We start from the raw sequence: 16,665 nt of genomic DNA, 5'->3' as shown, positions 1-16,665 counted from the left end.
TCCAGGTGCCAGCACAAGGCCTCCATCCAAACAAGCCACATGAGTTAGCCACTCCACTAGCCACCTCAGACATCTCTACAAGCCATGGCCCTTCCCCGCCCATAACTCCATTGCCTCCCCACCCAAGGCCAGGCCAGGCCCTAACTCCACTCCACATCAACATCAAAAGGAAACATAAGGACATCTAAAGAGATTGCTCTTCTAGGCAAGATCCATGAACGAAATTTGCCTAAGTATTTTTTTTACAAACTCTGGGAAGCAGCACCCGACTATCTTTCATCAAAGAAACTTAGCTCATCGAGGACGCCACACCCCATATCAAGAAACCATTCCTGGTTAATACGGTCTTATCAAAAGAAACTATACTGGTAAAGCAGAAGGAATCTTTAAGAAATTCTTGAAACCTGACACACAGAAGACATCCCAAAGACCGATTTCTAGTACTGTTAAGAGGTCTTCCCATTCCAACATTCACATGCTCCTTCCTCACAATTTACAACCTGGCTCCCAGCAACAAAAAATTCAAGGATGCCTTATTGGACACAGTGTCTAAGACTATGACAAACCACACTAACTTGAACATCCAAAGGGACTGTAAGATATGGTTAAACAACGAAAATCTAACAACAACCAGACTCATCCCATCTAACCTTGAAGCTCATAACCACCAACAAATTGTTGCTGGATCAACTTCTTTCGCTGGACACAAGCTAAATGTTATATTCTCTGCCCCTGAACATGTATTCACAGCAGTAATATGGTGTGGTTGTCACATTCATGCCATCAAGATGAACTTACTGGACTGGAAAACAAACACAGAGACAGCCAATATCAACAACACATGTATACCATGGAAAAAACTGCCTCTCCCAGCAGTGAACTCTCACTTTGCCAAAACTCCGACAGACAAGTGACTATGTGAAGTATTCATCTTCTTCAACTGGCTATCCGCAGACACGGAAAAACAGATGCTCTTTAAGACATCAACCAAAGCTAACATCTAGAAGCAGATAATCATGACAAGAAGAAAAAGAAAACAGAACTTGGCATCCTACAGCGCAAATGGGGGAAAACCACGGGACGAAAAAGACAAATTATAATATGCACTATATCAGAGCTTACAAAGAGGAAATAAGAACAACAAAATTACATAAATACTCCACATACATAAAGAACGAAGGCGGCCCATCAACAATTATGCAACTTTATGGCAGAGTTCCACAATGAGTACTAGAACCTGGAGGCTCCATAGCCTCAAGCCTTCTGAAACAAGATCGTTAAACAGCTTATCTCAAAAAGTGAACTAGAGTACAACCTCAACAACTAAGCAAGTAACTTTAACCTTTCAATGAGGAGACCCCCAAAAAGAAAGAGACACTCAATCAACCATCTCTTATCCACCTTCAGTGCACTCTCTGAAAAGTTCTACAACTTTTCACGACAAGCAGGCCACGGGGTTTGGCAGTGGACCAAGTCCCCTACAATAAAAGCTTTCTGACAACCAGTGCAGAGACAATAGCTTGGGACATATTAAACAAGTTCCTTGAACTAGTATCCTTTCCATTTAAGTTTAATACCTCATACATCGCTCACATCACAAAAAGAAAAACCATGACCCATCTAAGCTGACAAACTAGATCAGTATCTAAATGTCCAATCTTGGGTAAAGTGATTTAAAGAGTGGTCTTTACCCAACTGTCCATTTTGCTGAGAAAAATAACCTGATGCCGGAACAACAACCTCGACTGAAAACAGAGAAATGCACTGAGCCTGCCCTCATATGCATATGACTGAAAACTTACCTTAGACAAGAATGGTATTGGTTCAGTGCTGCTACTAAGCTTATCAACAGCTTTCAACACAGTCCAACACCAGATGTTATTACTCAGACTGCAACATTTCTGACTAATAGGAATGCTCTAAAATGGATTGCCTCCTACCTTAAACAAAAGAAAGCATGGGATTCTTACAGCCTTTCACATTTGCCTCTCAGTCTGCATTGGGAATTCCCACAAGGATCCATTCTCTCAACTTTCATTATTTAACATATAGTTAACCCCCTTATCTGATTTGATCAAATCCTTCAAACTTATGTGCTACAACTATATTAATGATGAACAAATTATCCTAAAAATGGAAAATCCAAAAACCTATAAACATCAAGATTGGTCAACTAACTGCTGTCGTGACATGGATTCATGGACCTTGACTAACCGCCTAAAGCTCCGCAAAAAACAGAGATTATGACCTGGCGAATGTAGCTCAAATAGTAATATATAATCATATGGCACAAGCAACTCAATGCTTCACAAGCAAAGTCAAGAATAGCAAGGAATCTAGGGAAATCAGAACTTAGATTTATCCTTGATCCACATGTCAATGATGGCACAAGAAACACCTTCATAGTAAATACAGTCAGAGGCATCGCCCTGTGCCATTGTACACCAACAAAAGTTAGAAGCTATTGTCACCCTTGTGATCTCCAAGATCAATGATGCGAATAGGCTGTACTTAGGTGCCCACAGCTTTTTTATATGTAAACTACAACAAATTCAGAACCTGCAGCGATAGTTATTCTTTGCCTACTCTCCAGGGAACATAAAAGCTGTTATTCAAGCCTTTACTGGGTTTCTTTTATTAGACGGTCTATATTCAAGGCTGTCTGCATAGTTCACAAAGCCACTGAAGGGAAAGGATCCGTAAACCAACAACTGAAATATAAGCAGTACTTACAAAATAGAGCAATACGTTCCAGATTACTACTGTGAATATTTGCACTCCCTACAAAAATAAATTAGCGGACCCCCATTCTGATTTCAAGTGGCAAAAAAACTTGAATGATAGCCAGCCAAACTACAAAGTATACAGGAACATCTGAAATTCAGAACAGAGGTGAAAACCTAGCTAATTACATTCACAGAAGCCTGGAACAACAACCTACTGCGGACATAGTTATGGTCCAAAGCAAGTGGGCACAAACCAGACGCCTCTGAGAAGACAGCCTCAGACATCCCACCTGGGTTAAGCACTTTCCCTCCCTTCATTATCGAGCAGCCAAAGTAATCTACTATCTCTTAATAATGATCATCATCTATATGGACTGGAACTTAACTACAAAGCCATGTCTAAAGTATAATTTATGCACCATCTCCACCCTATACGTTATGCCTCTTTCGCTACTGTCTACTAAGAGTCCACGTAAAACACTCAGATACTAAATGGGCGGATACTGATAGTGGCTCAGATCTGCTACCTGGCTGGTGAAATGGAGGACTCTAATCATAGTCCATCCAGAACTTGGCTCAAACTAAATAGTCCCTGTCTCTATCTCTATTTAGACATAATGTGACAGTAACAGAAGACAATTGGGGGATCTCAGACATCCTCCCGCTCATAATTTGCATACCCTCCTGCATCACCACCACCCTTCAAGTGGACACTTTCCACTGCCACTAGCGGATGAAAATTCTTCACTTAAAGAGATCTGCAGAAGTAATCAGTGGAGCCAGCCAACAGAACTGTAACCTGCAAGTCTCCCTCTTAGACCCCGCTTTCATCATATTGCTGGGTACTGTGTTCCAAGACGAGACAAGAACACATTTCTAGTTACACAGGCATGATACCAAAACACTTCTAGCAAAGACTCACATATAGGACTATATGTAAGACACTCTTCCACCACACACTCCTGCACAAGTATCTTTGTTTTCTGTCCAGGAAGGCATTTGGTGCACCCCCAATATGTTTATGAAACGCAGTAATCATAGCAATCAATCAATCTTCAGCCAATCAATGAACCACAAGGAGTTAAAATCTTACTTCACATCATGATTGCACACGCACTCCTGCAGTGCAGATAGGAGTTAAAGACCCGCCTCTACAAGGCGCATCTCAGTGATCATCGATAAGGTCCCCTCCAGTTCAAGGGGCAAACAACAAACACCTTCTCAACGTCTCACTTTACTAATGTGCACCATCAAAAATAATTCCCTTCCCTCTCACAACATAGTCCTTATGTTTCTTTGTTGGGAGGAGCAGTGCTCACGAATTTCTAGCTTAGATCGTGCTAGAGAAATGTCATTACCGACTTCTCCCAAAGCTACACAGCTTTGCTTTAAGCACACAGTTAAAAAACATAAGGTTTTAGAATGAAATGTCCCAAGCATACCTGCAGAGCCCTATAGCATGGCCCTCTCCTTTGGCTGGAGCAAAACACGTCTTCAACTTCAGAACCGACTTAAGACACAGACGAAACACATTCGGACCAAGATGATCACAGCACTAAACAGTACCCCGACTATAGTTGACTCAAACATATCACTTGGTATCACAATGGATAACGATCTAAACATGCGAGCACACATCAACACAATGGCAAAAAAAAGCTCATTTTCATCTGAACTACCTCAGAAAACTGAAGCCACTCATCGATCCCGGTGATCTGAAAATGGCAGTTCAGGCACTGGTCATGATCTGAAAATGGCAGTTCAGGCACTGGTCATATCAAGAATTGAATATGGATGCGCAACTCTATCAGGACTCCTTAAGATTTTAACAGCTCCCCTAAAAGCTTGTCTCACTGCAGCAACTAGACTTATAACGGGAACAAAAAAATATGACCACATCCCTCCTCATCTGAAAGCGCTCAACTGGCTACCATACGAGGCAAGAATAGAGCTAAAAATTGCATTTATCACACATAAGGCAATACACCACAAAACTCCACATTACCAAGCCCATAAAATCACGCTATCCAGAGGCACTAGACCCTCAAGGGGATTGGAGGATTTTCTACTGAAATCAGCATTCTTCCATAAGAAAAAAAAAAACTTACAATAGAGCGTTCACTGGAGCAGCACCAAGGATTTGGAATTCGCTCCCACCGAATATTAGAAGAATCACCTATGCTCCACGATTCAAAAAGGAGACCAAGTCCTTTCTGATGGGTACATTTCTCCCATAACGAACAGGGACGTCGAAGTATTTATGGAAATGTGCTGTCAACGCGGCAATCCTAAATCAGATGTTCAAGTAAGCTATTGTGAGCAGGACTACTACCCTGCTAGTCACAGAACAAAGAAACGGTTTACCTCCCAAATAAAGCCACTGTCATTGACCCTTAGCTCGAATGGCTAGCCTCAACTAGGGTGGATACAGTTAGTCCCCTCGTCCACCAACATTGGTGACGTCTATGGACAAATACCTATACATAGCTTTTACAGTCTCTTGTCTTTGGTTGCGCTTAGACGCCCCGTTGCTGGAGCAGCCATGCGCATTATAAATCCTATAATAATAATAATAATAAAAAAATGTGATTAACCTAACAATACTATAACCAGCTTGGATATAGAAGATCTCAGGAGGGGGTCGTATCTTAAAATTAAGTACGACAAGACAATCTTGAATGTAATCTAATGATTTCTATTATTCCTCATTATATTTGTTTTGTGTATGGACAAATATAAAATATATACCAATGTTAGCGGAACACATAGACATGTTCTTGACGTGAAAGAATTGGATATCAGCCGATATCGAAGTTGGTTGAAATGTAAAGCGCTCTGACACCCAAACTCTGGGTCTGGTTCGCGCTACAGAAAACACCAAATAAATAAATAAATAAATTCGATCCGGAGTTTCGCGCATGCAGCTGAAGAAGCCAGATCCGTCTGCTATATGCCTGAAAGGGCAGCCTCATCGTTTATCTCAAAGCAAGCGGGCCTCTCTTTTGAGAGAGCAGGTTTGTGGAACTTTTATTTACAACCTTAGTCTTGATCAGCACGTTTTTTCACTGGTTTGAAAGTGGTAGTCAATTTGGGGAAAACAGCTGGTGTGGAGGATTTAGTGAGATGGCTATTTTGTCTTGCATTTTTATAATTCTCTTTTTTGAGGACTTTGTTTTGTGAGTATATTGTTATACTGTCCAGCAACCTTTTAAATGTAATTTTGCATTATAAGGCTCATTCCAACAAATAATTGAAATGAAAGATGAACTGTGTAGTTCCAGACACATTTTTAGAACAAATGCCCATGGTTTCGTTTGGAGTTTCAGCTGTTTCTTAATACAACGTTCCTGTATATAGTTCCCAAACGCATTACCAGGCCATTAATGACAAAGGAATTTGGACCAGATCAGCAGCATACCAGAAAGGGCCAGCTCGCAGTAGTCTGAAACAAGGAAACCGTAAAATGCGAGCGTCACCTGCATCCAGCCAGAGCCAACTTGCTCAGTTAATTAAATACAGAGTAAACTAGCCCTGCTGCAAATCGCCCAGAAAAGGTAAAACATCGACGCAATTCAAATTCATTAAAGAACAAGGACATGTTTTTCATGTTGTACTACGAGATCACATTTTGTGGTGAACCTTCCAGCTGTCTGCTGTCCCTCTGCAACAACATTACATTCTCGCTTTGGGAAAATATGGTTGAGATATTACGACAGAAGTGAAACTTTCTCCTCATATTCACGCTCTTTCTATCTAACTTTCGTTCTGCTTTCCACATGTTCCCATTTTTAATTCTTTTCGTATCCTCATCTCAAAGCCTGGAACGTTATTTTGCTCCAAGCTGTGCTGTGGCTCTTTCTTCCTTTAATATATTTCTAATAGAACTTCCAAAGTTCTTTCCCTCTAGGCTGCATTGTTCATTTTTTGTGGCCCACGGTTTTATCCTGCGATGGCATGTATTGTACTTTTGCTTGTATATCGGTCTGCAGTACTCTGGCGTAAGTGCTAAATAAATTCCATATAATTCAAACAAACAAGTGTTGGCAATGTCAAAAGTGCCAATGGATACAAACTCAGGGAATTAGATGCTAATTAAATGCACAAATGTTGTTTATCACATTAGAATCTGCCCCGATTGCTTTGCCAACTGCTGGGAAATAAGTAACATAAACGATTGCTTCCAGAATAGAATGTATATAGGAAATAAAGATGTGAACGTAACAACCAGTGTAATGATCAAGTGTAGTTTGAGAAGTAAAATAGCCCTTCGTGCATTCTAAAGGAAGACCTTCAGGGAAGGCATACCGAGACAAGCAAATGCCAGCAGCATAAAGTGAGAGTGATACTACCATGGGTGGAGCCAAAGCCCCACAATTGGTAACACCGCATCTGCAGACAGTGGCGCTGACAAATCAGACCTATAAACGTAACCATACTTGCTTATATAGCATTCTTTTCAACACTAGCTGCAAAGGCAGATTCTGTGTTAGGAGTGTGAGCCACGAGTGAAAAACTTGTTTTTAATGATTGTTGTTTCCTCCATGAAATGAGCCATAATATTTAAAGAGTGTCTTTATTGAGCTGCACATCCAACTACTCCATAAAACCTCGTGCCTCTATTCCCATAAACAAGGTTGAGGCAGCCCTAGGCCTATATTAAACGCTGTACAAGCAAGCGACATGATGGAGTAGGTAACTAAGCCCCGTTTAAAATGCAATAATGTAGCATAATCAGGTCAACACAATTCTTACAAGTATGCCTAAAAAAAAAATGAATGTGTGCTTGTGTAACGCAACTGGTGCTAATGTAAAGCGCTCTGATACCCAATAACTTCGGGTCAAGTTTGTGCTATATAAAACTCAGAGGACAAAAAAAGTATATGGTTTTTGAGGGACAATGGCTGCCTCAATTAAGAAAGCTTTCTACCAAACAAACGATTAAAATCGTTAGTTAAAATAAAACATGTTGGCATCTTGTTTTAAGTTTGATAAGATTACCATGGTTATCATGTGTAAAGAGAAACAGTGATATTTATTTAGGAGACACTTCAGAATCACACAAAACTGTATGGTTACTTTAGCGGGAATGTTCCAAATCAACTTCTCAAGAATTCAAGGCTAAATGAGATGGGAAAAATGTAATGAAAGCCCATAACCTGGGTCTATTCAACCTTATGCACCACCTGTATAGCAGCACCAGGTTGTTTATTGGGTTGAGTAACACCACAATAGAAACTAGCAAAGCAGTGTCCGCTATTAAAGAGGTCTTGCACTCCACAGCGCGTTAAGAGTGCGTGTCTGTATACTCAGTGTGACCCATGCATGGTGTGGGAGTAATCCATAGTAATAGGGGAGAGTGTGATAACTTTGGATACTCCTGGCATAACCTAGCACAATGTGAATGGTGAAGACCATGCTCTGAGACAGTGGAAGTGTATTGCCTGCATTCCTGAAGCTGAATGGGGGAGATCCAAATACAGAAGCAGAGGATGAAGACAAGGCTACTTTTAAAACTTTCAACAGCTATTTTGGTTACCAGGGAGTTGCTAATTACTCTTCTCGAGCACTGCTGTTTGGTGGGTGGTAGTGGTAGGGGAGGAACTGCAGAATTGAGAAAGTTGAGGCTTGCCTTAATTGTCTGTTTAGTCATTGAATTGTGATAAGAGACAGATACAAAACCCTCACACCTCTTTGTGCATCTGTTGTGAGTGCTCCAGGAAGGAGATAGTCCCAGTGCTATCTGCTGTGAGAAGAATCACTCTACACACAAAAGCAGTGTCTGGAGAACAGGCCATAGACGACACTTGAAAGGAGAACCACTCCAAACCTGGTCTTCAGCTTGCGAAAGTGGAACCACATCCCTATCTAGAAGTTGTGTATGAATGTGATAGCCAAATCACCGTACTGCGTTTCAGTTCAAAGTCGTTTCTGACTAAGGAAAGGAGTATTCTGCAGAGTACTCAAAGGACTGCTGTGCAACTGAGGGCTGGTGTCAGTCCACCCGCCAGTCTCCCACAGATGGGGAGCATTACCTGAAGTCTGAAATTTCTGCTGGAGAAGCTGAGGAACTGCACTTGAAGCACCTACAAGCCTTCCTGTCTATTGAAAGGGGGAAGGAGTATTCCTGGCAATGCAGGAGCAGAGATGGTCCAGGAAGAATGCGGCCCAGCATGTTCATGGGCAGAAGGCTACATGAAGAGCAAACAAGGGAAGACCTCTGTGCATGTGGGATCATTGCACTGTGCTCCTCGTCAGCTAAGTCAGGATTACAACTCATGATTGCTGAAAGTCTGGAGGAGGCCTGCAACTGCCTGACTTCTGTAGGCACTGCAACTGCCTAAATGTTGTACGCCCAGTCAGGGCATCAACTACCGTTGGCCCAATGCAGACTGCAACCTCCAATGCAGCGTTTATCAGCACATTGCCTCACAATGCGATTCCTTCGACTGAGACTGGGCGATCGTGCTGCTAGATGTCATTCACACCTGGCTCCGATCCTTCCGCGAACTTGTTAGATCACCACAACCCCCTCTAGGGACACAGGAGTGCTGCTCCTGGTAGAAGGCAGTGAATGACGCCTCAAAGTGCAACTCATTCCAAGAAGGTGCACAACCAAACACAAACTGAGAGCGTTTGACTGTGGACACTTCTAGACCACACCCGAGCCCGATTCATGCTATTCCCAAAAGTGGTTCCTGAGGGATATCAAATATATGGCCTGTGCACACAAGGAAAAAAACGACTTATTTTCCTTTTGTTGCATTGTTGCGGCCTGGTGTTTCCATTGCAGAATTTGAGCTGGTGGTTGTCGGTGGGGCCCACTGGCTCTTCATTTTAGGGGACTGGCAATTATTTTTCCACACAATCGGTTTATGTTTTCCTATCGTGAAGGATGAAGTAAGATCTTTGGTTCACAAGTTTAACTGAAGACGCTGTGGAATAAAGATGGGGTAAGCAGTGCTTTGAATTTGTGTTTCTCCGAGAGCTACAGGGCGTGCCAAGATTTTGAATTCCTGCATTGTTCACAGATAGACCTAATCATCTTGCCCCAAGCAAAGATTGTTGGCCTCCATGACCACCATTAGCAACCTCGAAATTAGAAAGTTGCTACTCTGCGGGGGGAACTGGGCAAAGGTGATGGATCTCATGGGCACGAGGTAATTGACAGACTGAGGCCTCAGGTAGATGACCTTGCTGGGATATGGATTCAATGGGGAGAGGAGTTGGCCTAACGGTTAGGGCGCTCGACCTCGGACCTGAGGGAACTGGGTTTGAGTCTCGGTAACGACGCCAAACCTCCTGTGATTCTGGGCAAATCACTTAATCTCCCCGTACCCAAAAAAATGAATGTGTGTCCTCATGTAACGTAACTGGTGCTATGTAAAGTGCTCCTGATTGGATTCGGGTCAGTTCGCGCTATATAAAACTATGCTAAGAAAAAAATGGAGTAAGCATAGTTTCTTTTTGAAATACTTGGCATGGGCAAAAGCGGTTGCATCAAAGAAACAAGTTTGATGAACAGTAATTAGGAAAACGAATAGACTTGATGGGCAGGGTTAGTTTTCTCTACCAACATTGTTTCTGTGCACAGATAAAGGGTAGCCAAAGAGAGTTCTGCAACCCCAATATATAAAAAAAATTCCTCTACCTCGAATGAGTGTTTTTAATTTCAGAGTACACTGCCCTCTTGAGAACAACGAAATCGTACCTGCAACTGTGTTAAAAAAGCAAACCTTTCAAATTCTGTAATTTTACATTCACTGTTTTAGTGCATTACATAACACAAGGTACCCACTTTAAAGAATACCTATTCAAACGTTGAAAAACAAAAGAGTTCTGGGGAGGAGCTATTGCTCATTAGTAATTACAGTGGCGAGGAAGACTTGAGAGGAGGTAATGAAAGAAAGCTTTTAAGACAACCACGACCCCGGCACTGTAAAGTGTGGCAAACGTCAACCTGTGAAAGACAGATGGGGAGCGGCTGAGTGCTCGAGATCAATGATTTCCTGACGATGCTGCTGGCATCTCTAGGGAAAGTAGGAGCAGAACAATTGCAATAGTACAAGACTCTGGCCAGTGTCCAAAAGTAGCAGCAATTTAAATTTCTGGTTTTGGATTAAGTAACCACTAAAAAACGCATCTCACATTCAGAACGAAAGGCTTGAGAGCGAAATATGAGTCAGTTCATGAGAAACCACCAGCAAGTTAAAACTGATTTTAAAGCAAAACAGGTTAGACTAGATTTCCTAAAAGTTCCTGTCTGTATATCAAACAGACCCGATACTGAGATCAGATGGCTGTTTATTACGGAGTGAGCGATAGCAGCTCAAAAGCTGAGCTTCAATGTCGTTTCACTGCGATTCCTGGATTGCGGATAACTTTGGCCTTCTTTGACCAATCTGCATGAAAAACTGTCCAAAACTTGGTCAAGCCTCCATTTACGCTTTGGGATCCTGGGCCTACGTATTCAAGGGCGAGATGTTCACATTGAAAACCAAGTCCTGCAGTAAGATAGCATGCCATGTCCTGGAACCCCTCGTGCATCCCATGCGAATGTGTAAAATCGATTTACCATAAAATTAACTGTCAAGTGTGGTTCATTTAATTCACGAGCGATCAACAACAAAGGGTTAAACTTGACCCCTTCTGTCTATGTCAGAGATCACAAAATGTAGACTTTCTACTAATAGAGCAAAAATATCAGTGTGCTCCTTCACATCTCACACATCCAGACGCACACAGGAGAATCAATATGTTATCTCATATATTCACTGCATACCTTCGCAATAACATTTGTAAAGGTGTATATACACTTCATAGCTTTCTACAAGCAAGCATATATCTTAGTATAATAATAATCTTTATTCTGCACTAGTCCCAGCCATAAAAAAAGCAAAATTAAAGAGAATAAAACCTCAACAACAGGTTCATTTGTTTGCAGCTGAACGCCAAATGTACAAAAAAAAAATCGCATGTTATCATTATAAATATTAGTCATGTCCCTCCATCAACTAAGAGTACAGATACAGTACAGATACAGAAACCTATCAAGCTCATTGACACAAAATGGCCCATGGTTAAAATCAAGAACAAATTCATTTGAGCCATCTTATCAGATAAAGTGTGCAAAATCGCCATACATTTTTAATCACCTCAGGAATGTCTAGATTTTAATGCAGCTCCTAAAAAGTTAACCACAAAAACAGCATACGGGCATTAGGTAGAAGCTGTAGATACAGTAAACCGCCATGGGCATGCCTAAATCTCATTTCTTTTAAAAGCAATTTAAGAAACAGTCGCCTTGGATGCGTAAAATATTTACATAGAAAAACAAAATATAGGGTATCCTGTGGAGACCTATTGTCGCAGCCACAGGGACCTCTATCTTCTACATGCGTGACAAAGCCAGAGGGTAATGCTAGTAGATGATACAAAAAGTTCAGTCTAAAACGGGTTAGTAAAAAACGGGTTAGTAAAAATCTATCATGAGCATTTGTTAAAAATCAATAAATAGGACTCACTGCCCAACACCGATTTCACTAGGACATGCCCTCCTAACATAGGTTTTCTAAGCTCCTTTATCTCCCTGGAGGCCATAGCATGCTTAAAAAATAAATCTTTCACTATATGCTTGTCCTGAAGTTACACTGTATCATATTGCATGAAGTTATCTGCTCTGCCTAGAGCTGTAAGGGTATCCTTGACATATCTTAGCCATGGGATTTTTAATCCATGATCGAGTGACACAGTCCTCAATCACTAATCAATTAAAACCCTCCTCCTGGCTAGTCCAGATCTTCACCCAACATAACTACGGTTTGACCACCACCAAATCCAGTATGTACTGAATTCCTAGTTCTTCGTGTACTGTGTATAAGGCGGCATACTGGGGCACTTTCAAAATTCTTCTAAGATATTTATTTTCTGTGGTCTGAAGTTTGTGGCCACTGAATAACCCCATACCTCACTTCCATATAGCGCCTTAGAAACGCAGAATGAATTGTACAATGTTAAAATTAACCCCGGTGACCATGTACCTGGTCTGTGTGCATAATGTGCGATTGCTCCCATTGATTTTCTCATGTTAAGTATCTTCCCATCCAGCAGATGTTTAAAAATGAGTTTTTCATTGAGTAAAATGCCAAGATAGGAAAAGGCAGGAACATTTGCTAAACTATGGGAACCTACTTTTTAGGTGCTGTTTCTAATGACCTGCTTGCCGAATTCCATAATATATGATTTGGGCAAATTCAGTAACACGTCCATCCTACTCATAAAGGCCACAAAACAATCCAATAACACCTGCAGGACTCTAGGGGTTCGTGCTAACAATACCGCATCATCTGCGTACAACAGGAGTGGGACCGGTCTCTTGCCTAATCTGGGGGAATCAGCATGTAAAGCGATCAAAGACGCTTCCAGTCCATTGATAAACAACGTAAATAAAAATGGGGCAAATATGCATCCCTTTTTCATCCCTCTATAACATTTAAAATGATCAGTGACATTCCCATCCAGTGTGTGTGTGTGTCTAACTGCTGTAGTAGTATATCTCAGTAGATTGTTCAACAACCACCGGCGTGCAGGAGTGCAAACTTGCCACTCAATAAAGAAATGCAAATTAATGAATAAAAAGACAATTTTATGAAGCTGTCTAGGTACCTATCTTGGTAAGTACATTTAAAACAGGCACTTCTAACTGAAATACAGTAAATAAAACTTGCTCTTCTTTAGTGCGGTAAGAGTTTGATGATACTGTATGATTAAGTAAGAGGAACGTCAAATGGTGACAATTATATCTAAATTGGTGGCTTTGCCTTTACTAAATCATTTAATTTGACATATTTACACTTTCTCTCAGAAACAGGTACCTGGGTACCTGCCAAGAGTGCAATCAGAGGAAAGAAAATGGTTCCTGTGATGAAAGGATTTTCCCACCCTTAGCTCCTGCTGCACCAAGCAAATGACCGACTGCTAAGGTTGTATGGCCTGCTCTGGATATCACAAGTGTACATCTCATGTCATGCGTCTCAATATGCGAGATTATGCCTTTTTTTCACTTCTTCAACAATACTAATTAAAGACATTGGTCCCAGCAATACCACTTTGAACCAAAGCTAAAAGTCTGAAACCTAACAATAGGTGAATGGGAGAAGTGGCTTTAAAAAAAAACATCTGCACAACAAGCCTTTTCCTGGTAAGGCTATACTGCGTCAAATATAGATTTTAAACAAGGAAATCTTTTAAGTCCCAAACAATGATCTTATGGTTAAATAAAACATACTTATAAAACAAACAATGTTTTTCTAACAGTTTAAACAACATACGTTCTAAGAACAAGCTTAGCAATACAAAATGTACTGCGAACTGTAAATGCATTTAAGACATACAAATAACTAAATACGCATTAACATGGCTCATAATTTCACACAACTGAACACAATACAAGAATAATGTTTTGGTTTTTTTACATACTCAACAGTTTGCCAATTCAATAAGCAAAGTGGTTTAGCTAACAGTAAAAGCTTCTCTGGAGACCGGTAGCTAAATTTATGAGGGCATAGAATACCCAAGATGTATTACCGGTAATCTACGTATCGGACAAGACTTCACTCATGAATACAAGAAAGACGGAGGAGTGCAGATAAAAATTGGCAGTCATCATCATATGTTTACTATAAATAAATGTCATGTTGAGAGATCTTTGAGACAGCTCCCAACCGTTCTTTCATCATCAAGCTCTCTGGAACCACAAACATATTACTTAAATGCATGCTTTTCCTTAGATTCAGAAAATAACTCGGCAGATCATAACAGACAGTTTTCATTCTATATGCTATTACTAATTCTTATAAGCGTAATTGCAGTCAAGTGTTCTCATCTACAAATTGAGTTATGTTTTCCATAGATGCAATGATGTACATGCCACCTTCTTTTTGATTTAGAGCAAATTGTATGTTGACATACTTCACCACATATTGCATTTTTTGCAAGAAGCAAAAAGCATAAAAACAAATTAATGTAAATTGAATAAATAAATAAATTAGTTTAATGCTCTAATATCATATCCAACATATAAATGACTTTATTAAGATTGACACAAGCTTCAATTCCATTCTAAAATGCAGTGTATATCAATAAGGAACCCGCTCCATCCACCTAATGAAAACACTGAGCACAGTGATGAACCAAGCTTCTTCCTTCATCGTTCGATCCAATGGACTTAAATGAAGTAACTGTTCTAACATCTCACTAACATGCATTGGCACATTGGGCTCTAGCTCAGTTTCCCACTGAAACGTACAATGCTCGGTGATATACCTTTAGAAACTTAAAATGGATAGGCCAAGAAGAAGATACTCCTTTCTTCGATTAAAATATGGATTCCAAATCAACTTATACAAATTGACAACAAAGTATACGATAGGCGGTAGCAGCATAAAGCTGTTGTTACACTTCCCTACTGAAATCAGCAACATTAAAAAAAACTTAAAGAATCTGTGCTACAGGAGGGTCAGCCAATTCTGGATGCACCAACCTGCAGTTGCTACACCAGGCATTGGCAGCAAGTCCGATCCCCCAGCCGTTATTAGGACTGAGGGCTACAGAAGAAGACAAGATTAAACTACGCTGCCATTTAAAGTGCATGCTTTCGGTGGGGGGGGGGGGCGGCACTTATGGTTGAGCAGTAATGCAATGAAATATTTTTATAAAAAAATACCTGGAGCACCCTAACGTGTTTTGCTTATAGGTACACTCGGCGCGTGTTCCTTCCATTAAGCATATATTTATCGAATGTTCTGTCTTAAGCATTTTCGTATAAAGAAAACATGGGCAAATGTGCACTGAAATGCATTGGCACGATCAACACCCGGCTAAAATACTATTATGGGCATGCTTGAGTTCCTCATTAAACGCACTTGTCACAACAGATATATTGAAAGCAGAAACAAAGCAGACAATTGGACCACCTCGCACACCTCTGCCCCCACCATTGTATCTCTAGAGCCACTCCCTTTTCCCTACGCTCGCAGGCAGACACATATCCTGGCAGTACAGCGGAGGGTGTATTAATTAGCCTTACCTTCATTGTCTAGTTCCAGTTTCTCCAGCATGCCTTCAATGTTGCCTTGAGCCTGAGAAGGGAGAAGGCAGAGAGAGGGAGACCGTCAGCATCCAGGAAAAGCTGAGCCAGACGACACTGCAGACACTCTAAGCAGCACACTGACTCCTTTCCATTGACACTACAAGACACAGAACCATTGGCCTCGCGGGGGTCCGGTTCTGATTGGCTAGGCTGGGGAAAGGTAACCACCGCCTCCAAAAGCAGCAAATAGAAATAATAGACATAGAAAAGGGGAAAGCCTGTCCACTGCACTGTAAACACAAGCAAGCATTTGAGGAAATGCTGTCGGACATCTTTAAACAGTGACTTTTCAAATACAAAATGCAGAACATGTTTTAAAAAGAACGAGACATAAAACTGAGGTACATTTAATCGGGAGCATGTATAATGATTCTTCCATAAACAAGCAACATATATTCATTTCGAGCACGTCGCGAACGGTAAGCAATATGCTATATTTATTATAAATGGTATTCACTACATTGTAATCACAGTAATTTTCCTATCGTGCTTGTTTCACTCGAATGAACAAAAAGCCTGTGTATGGTTGTTCTGGGCATTACTTTCTCTATGAGTAGCATCCCCTAATAGATATGCTTGGGGTTTCCTTAACGGGGCGGCCATTTTGAAAATTAATATGTCTCACTATAAATCCAATAGCGCTACACAGCATGCAAGGGTAGTTCATTTTTCACTTAACCACCCTTTGAAAATTCAGACCACGGAGTTGAACTAAACATTATTTTTTGTGTTAGAGTTCGAAACGCATCCTTGTTTTAATCTAACCTCATCCGTTTACCGAACCGTTTGGTC

The 16,665-nt window shown here is 40.9% G+C and overlaps 1 protein-coding gene across 3 annotated transcripts in view; it reads right to left on the bottom strand.

Annotated features, from left to right (window-relative positions):
• The window catches only part of PRKAG2 (protein kinase AMP-activated non-catalytic subunit gamma 2), a 679,831-nt gene that overhangs the window by 299,385 nt on the left and 363,781 nt on the right, over nt 1-16,665 (bottom strand). For all 3 annotated transcript variants that reach the window (XM_085632017.1, XM_085632015.1, XM_085632016.1), the window contains exon 3: nt 15,811-15,862. In XM_085632017.1, coding sequence (XP_085488143.1) covers nt 15,811-15,862 — 52 coding nt within the window. The remainder of the gene's footprint in view (nt 1-15,810; nt 15,863-16,665) is intronic.

This window comes from Triturus cristatus, chromosome 10, assembly GCF_964204655.1.
Source record: "Triturus cristatus chromosome 10, aTriCri1.1, whole genome shotgun sequence".
Lineage (NCBI taxonomy): Eukaryota > Metazoa > Chordata > Amphibia > Caudata > Salamandridae > Triturus > Triturus cristatus.
This window is presented reverse-complemented; position numbering and strand designations above follow the sequence as displayed.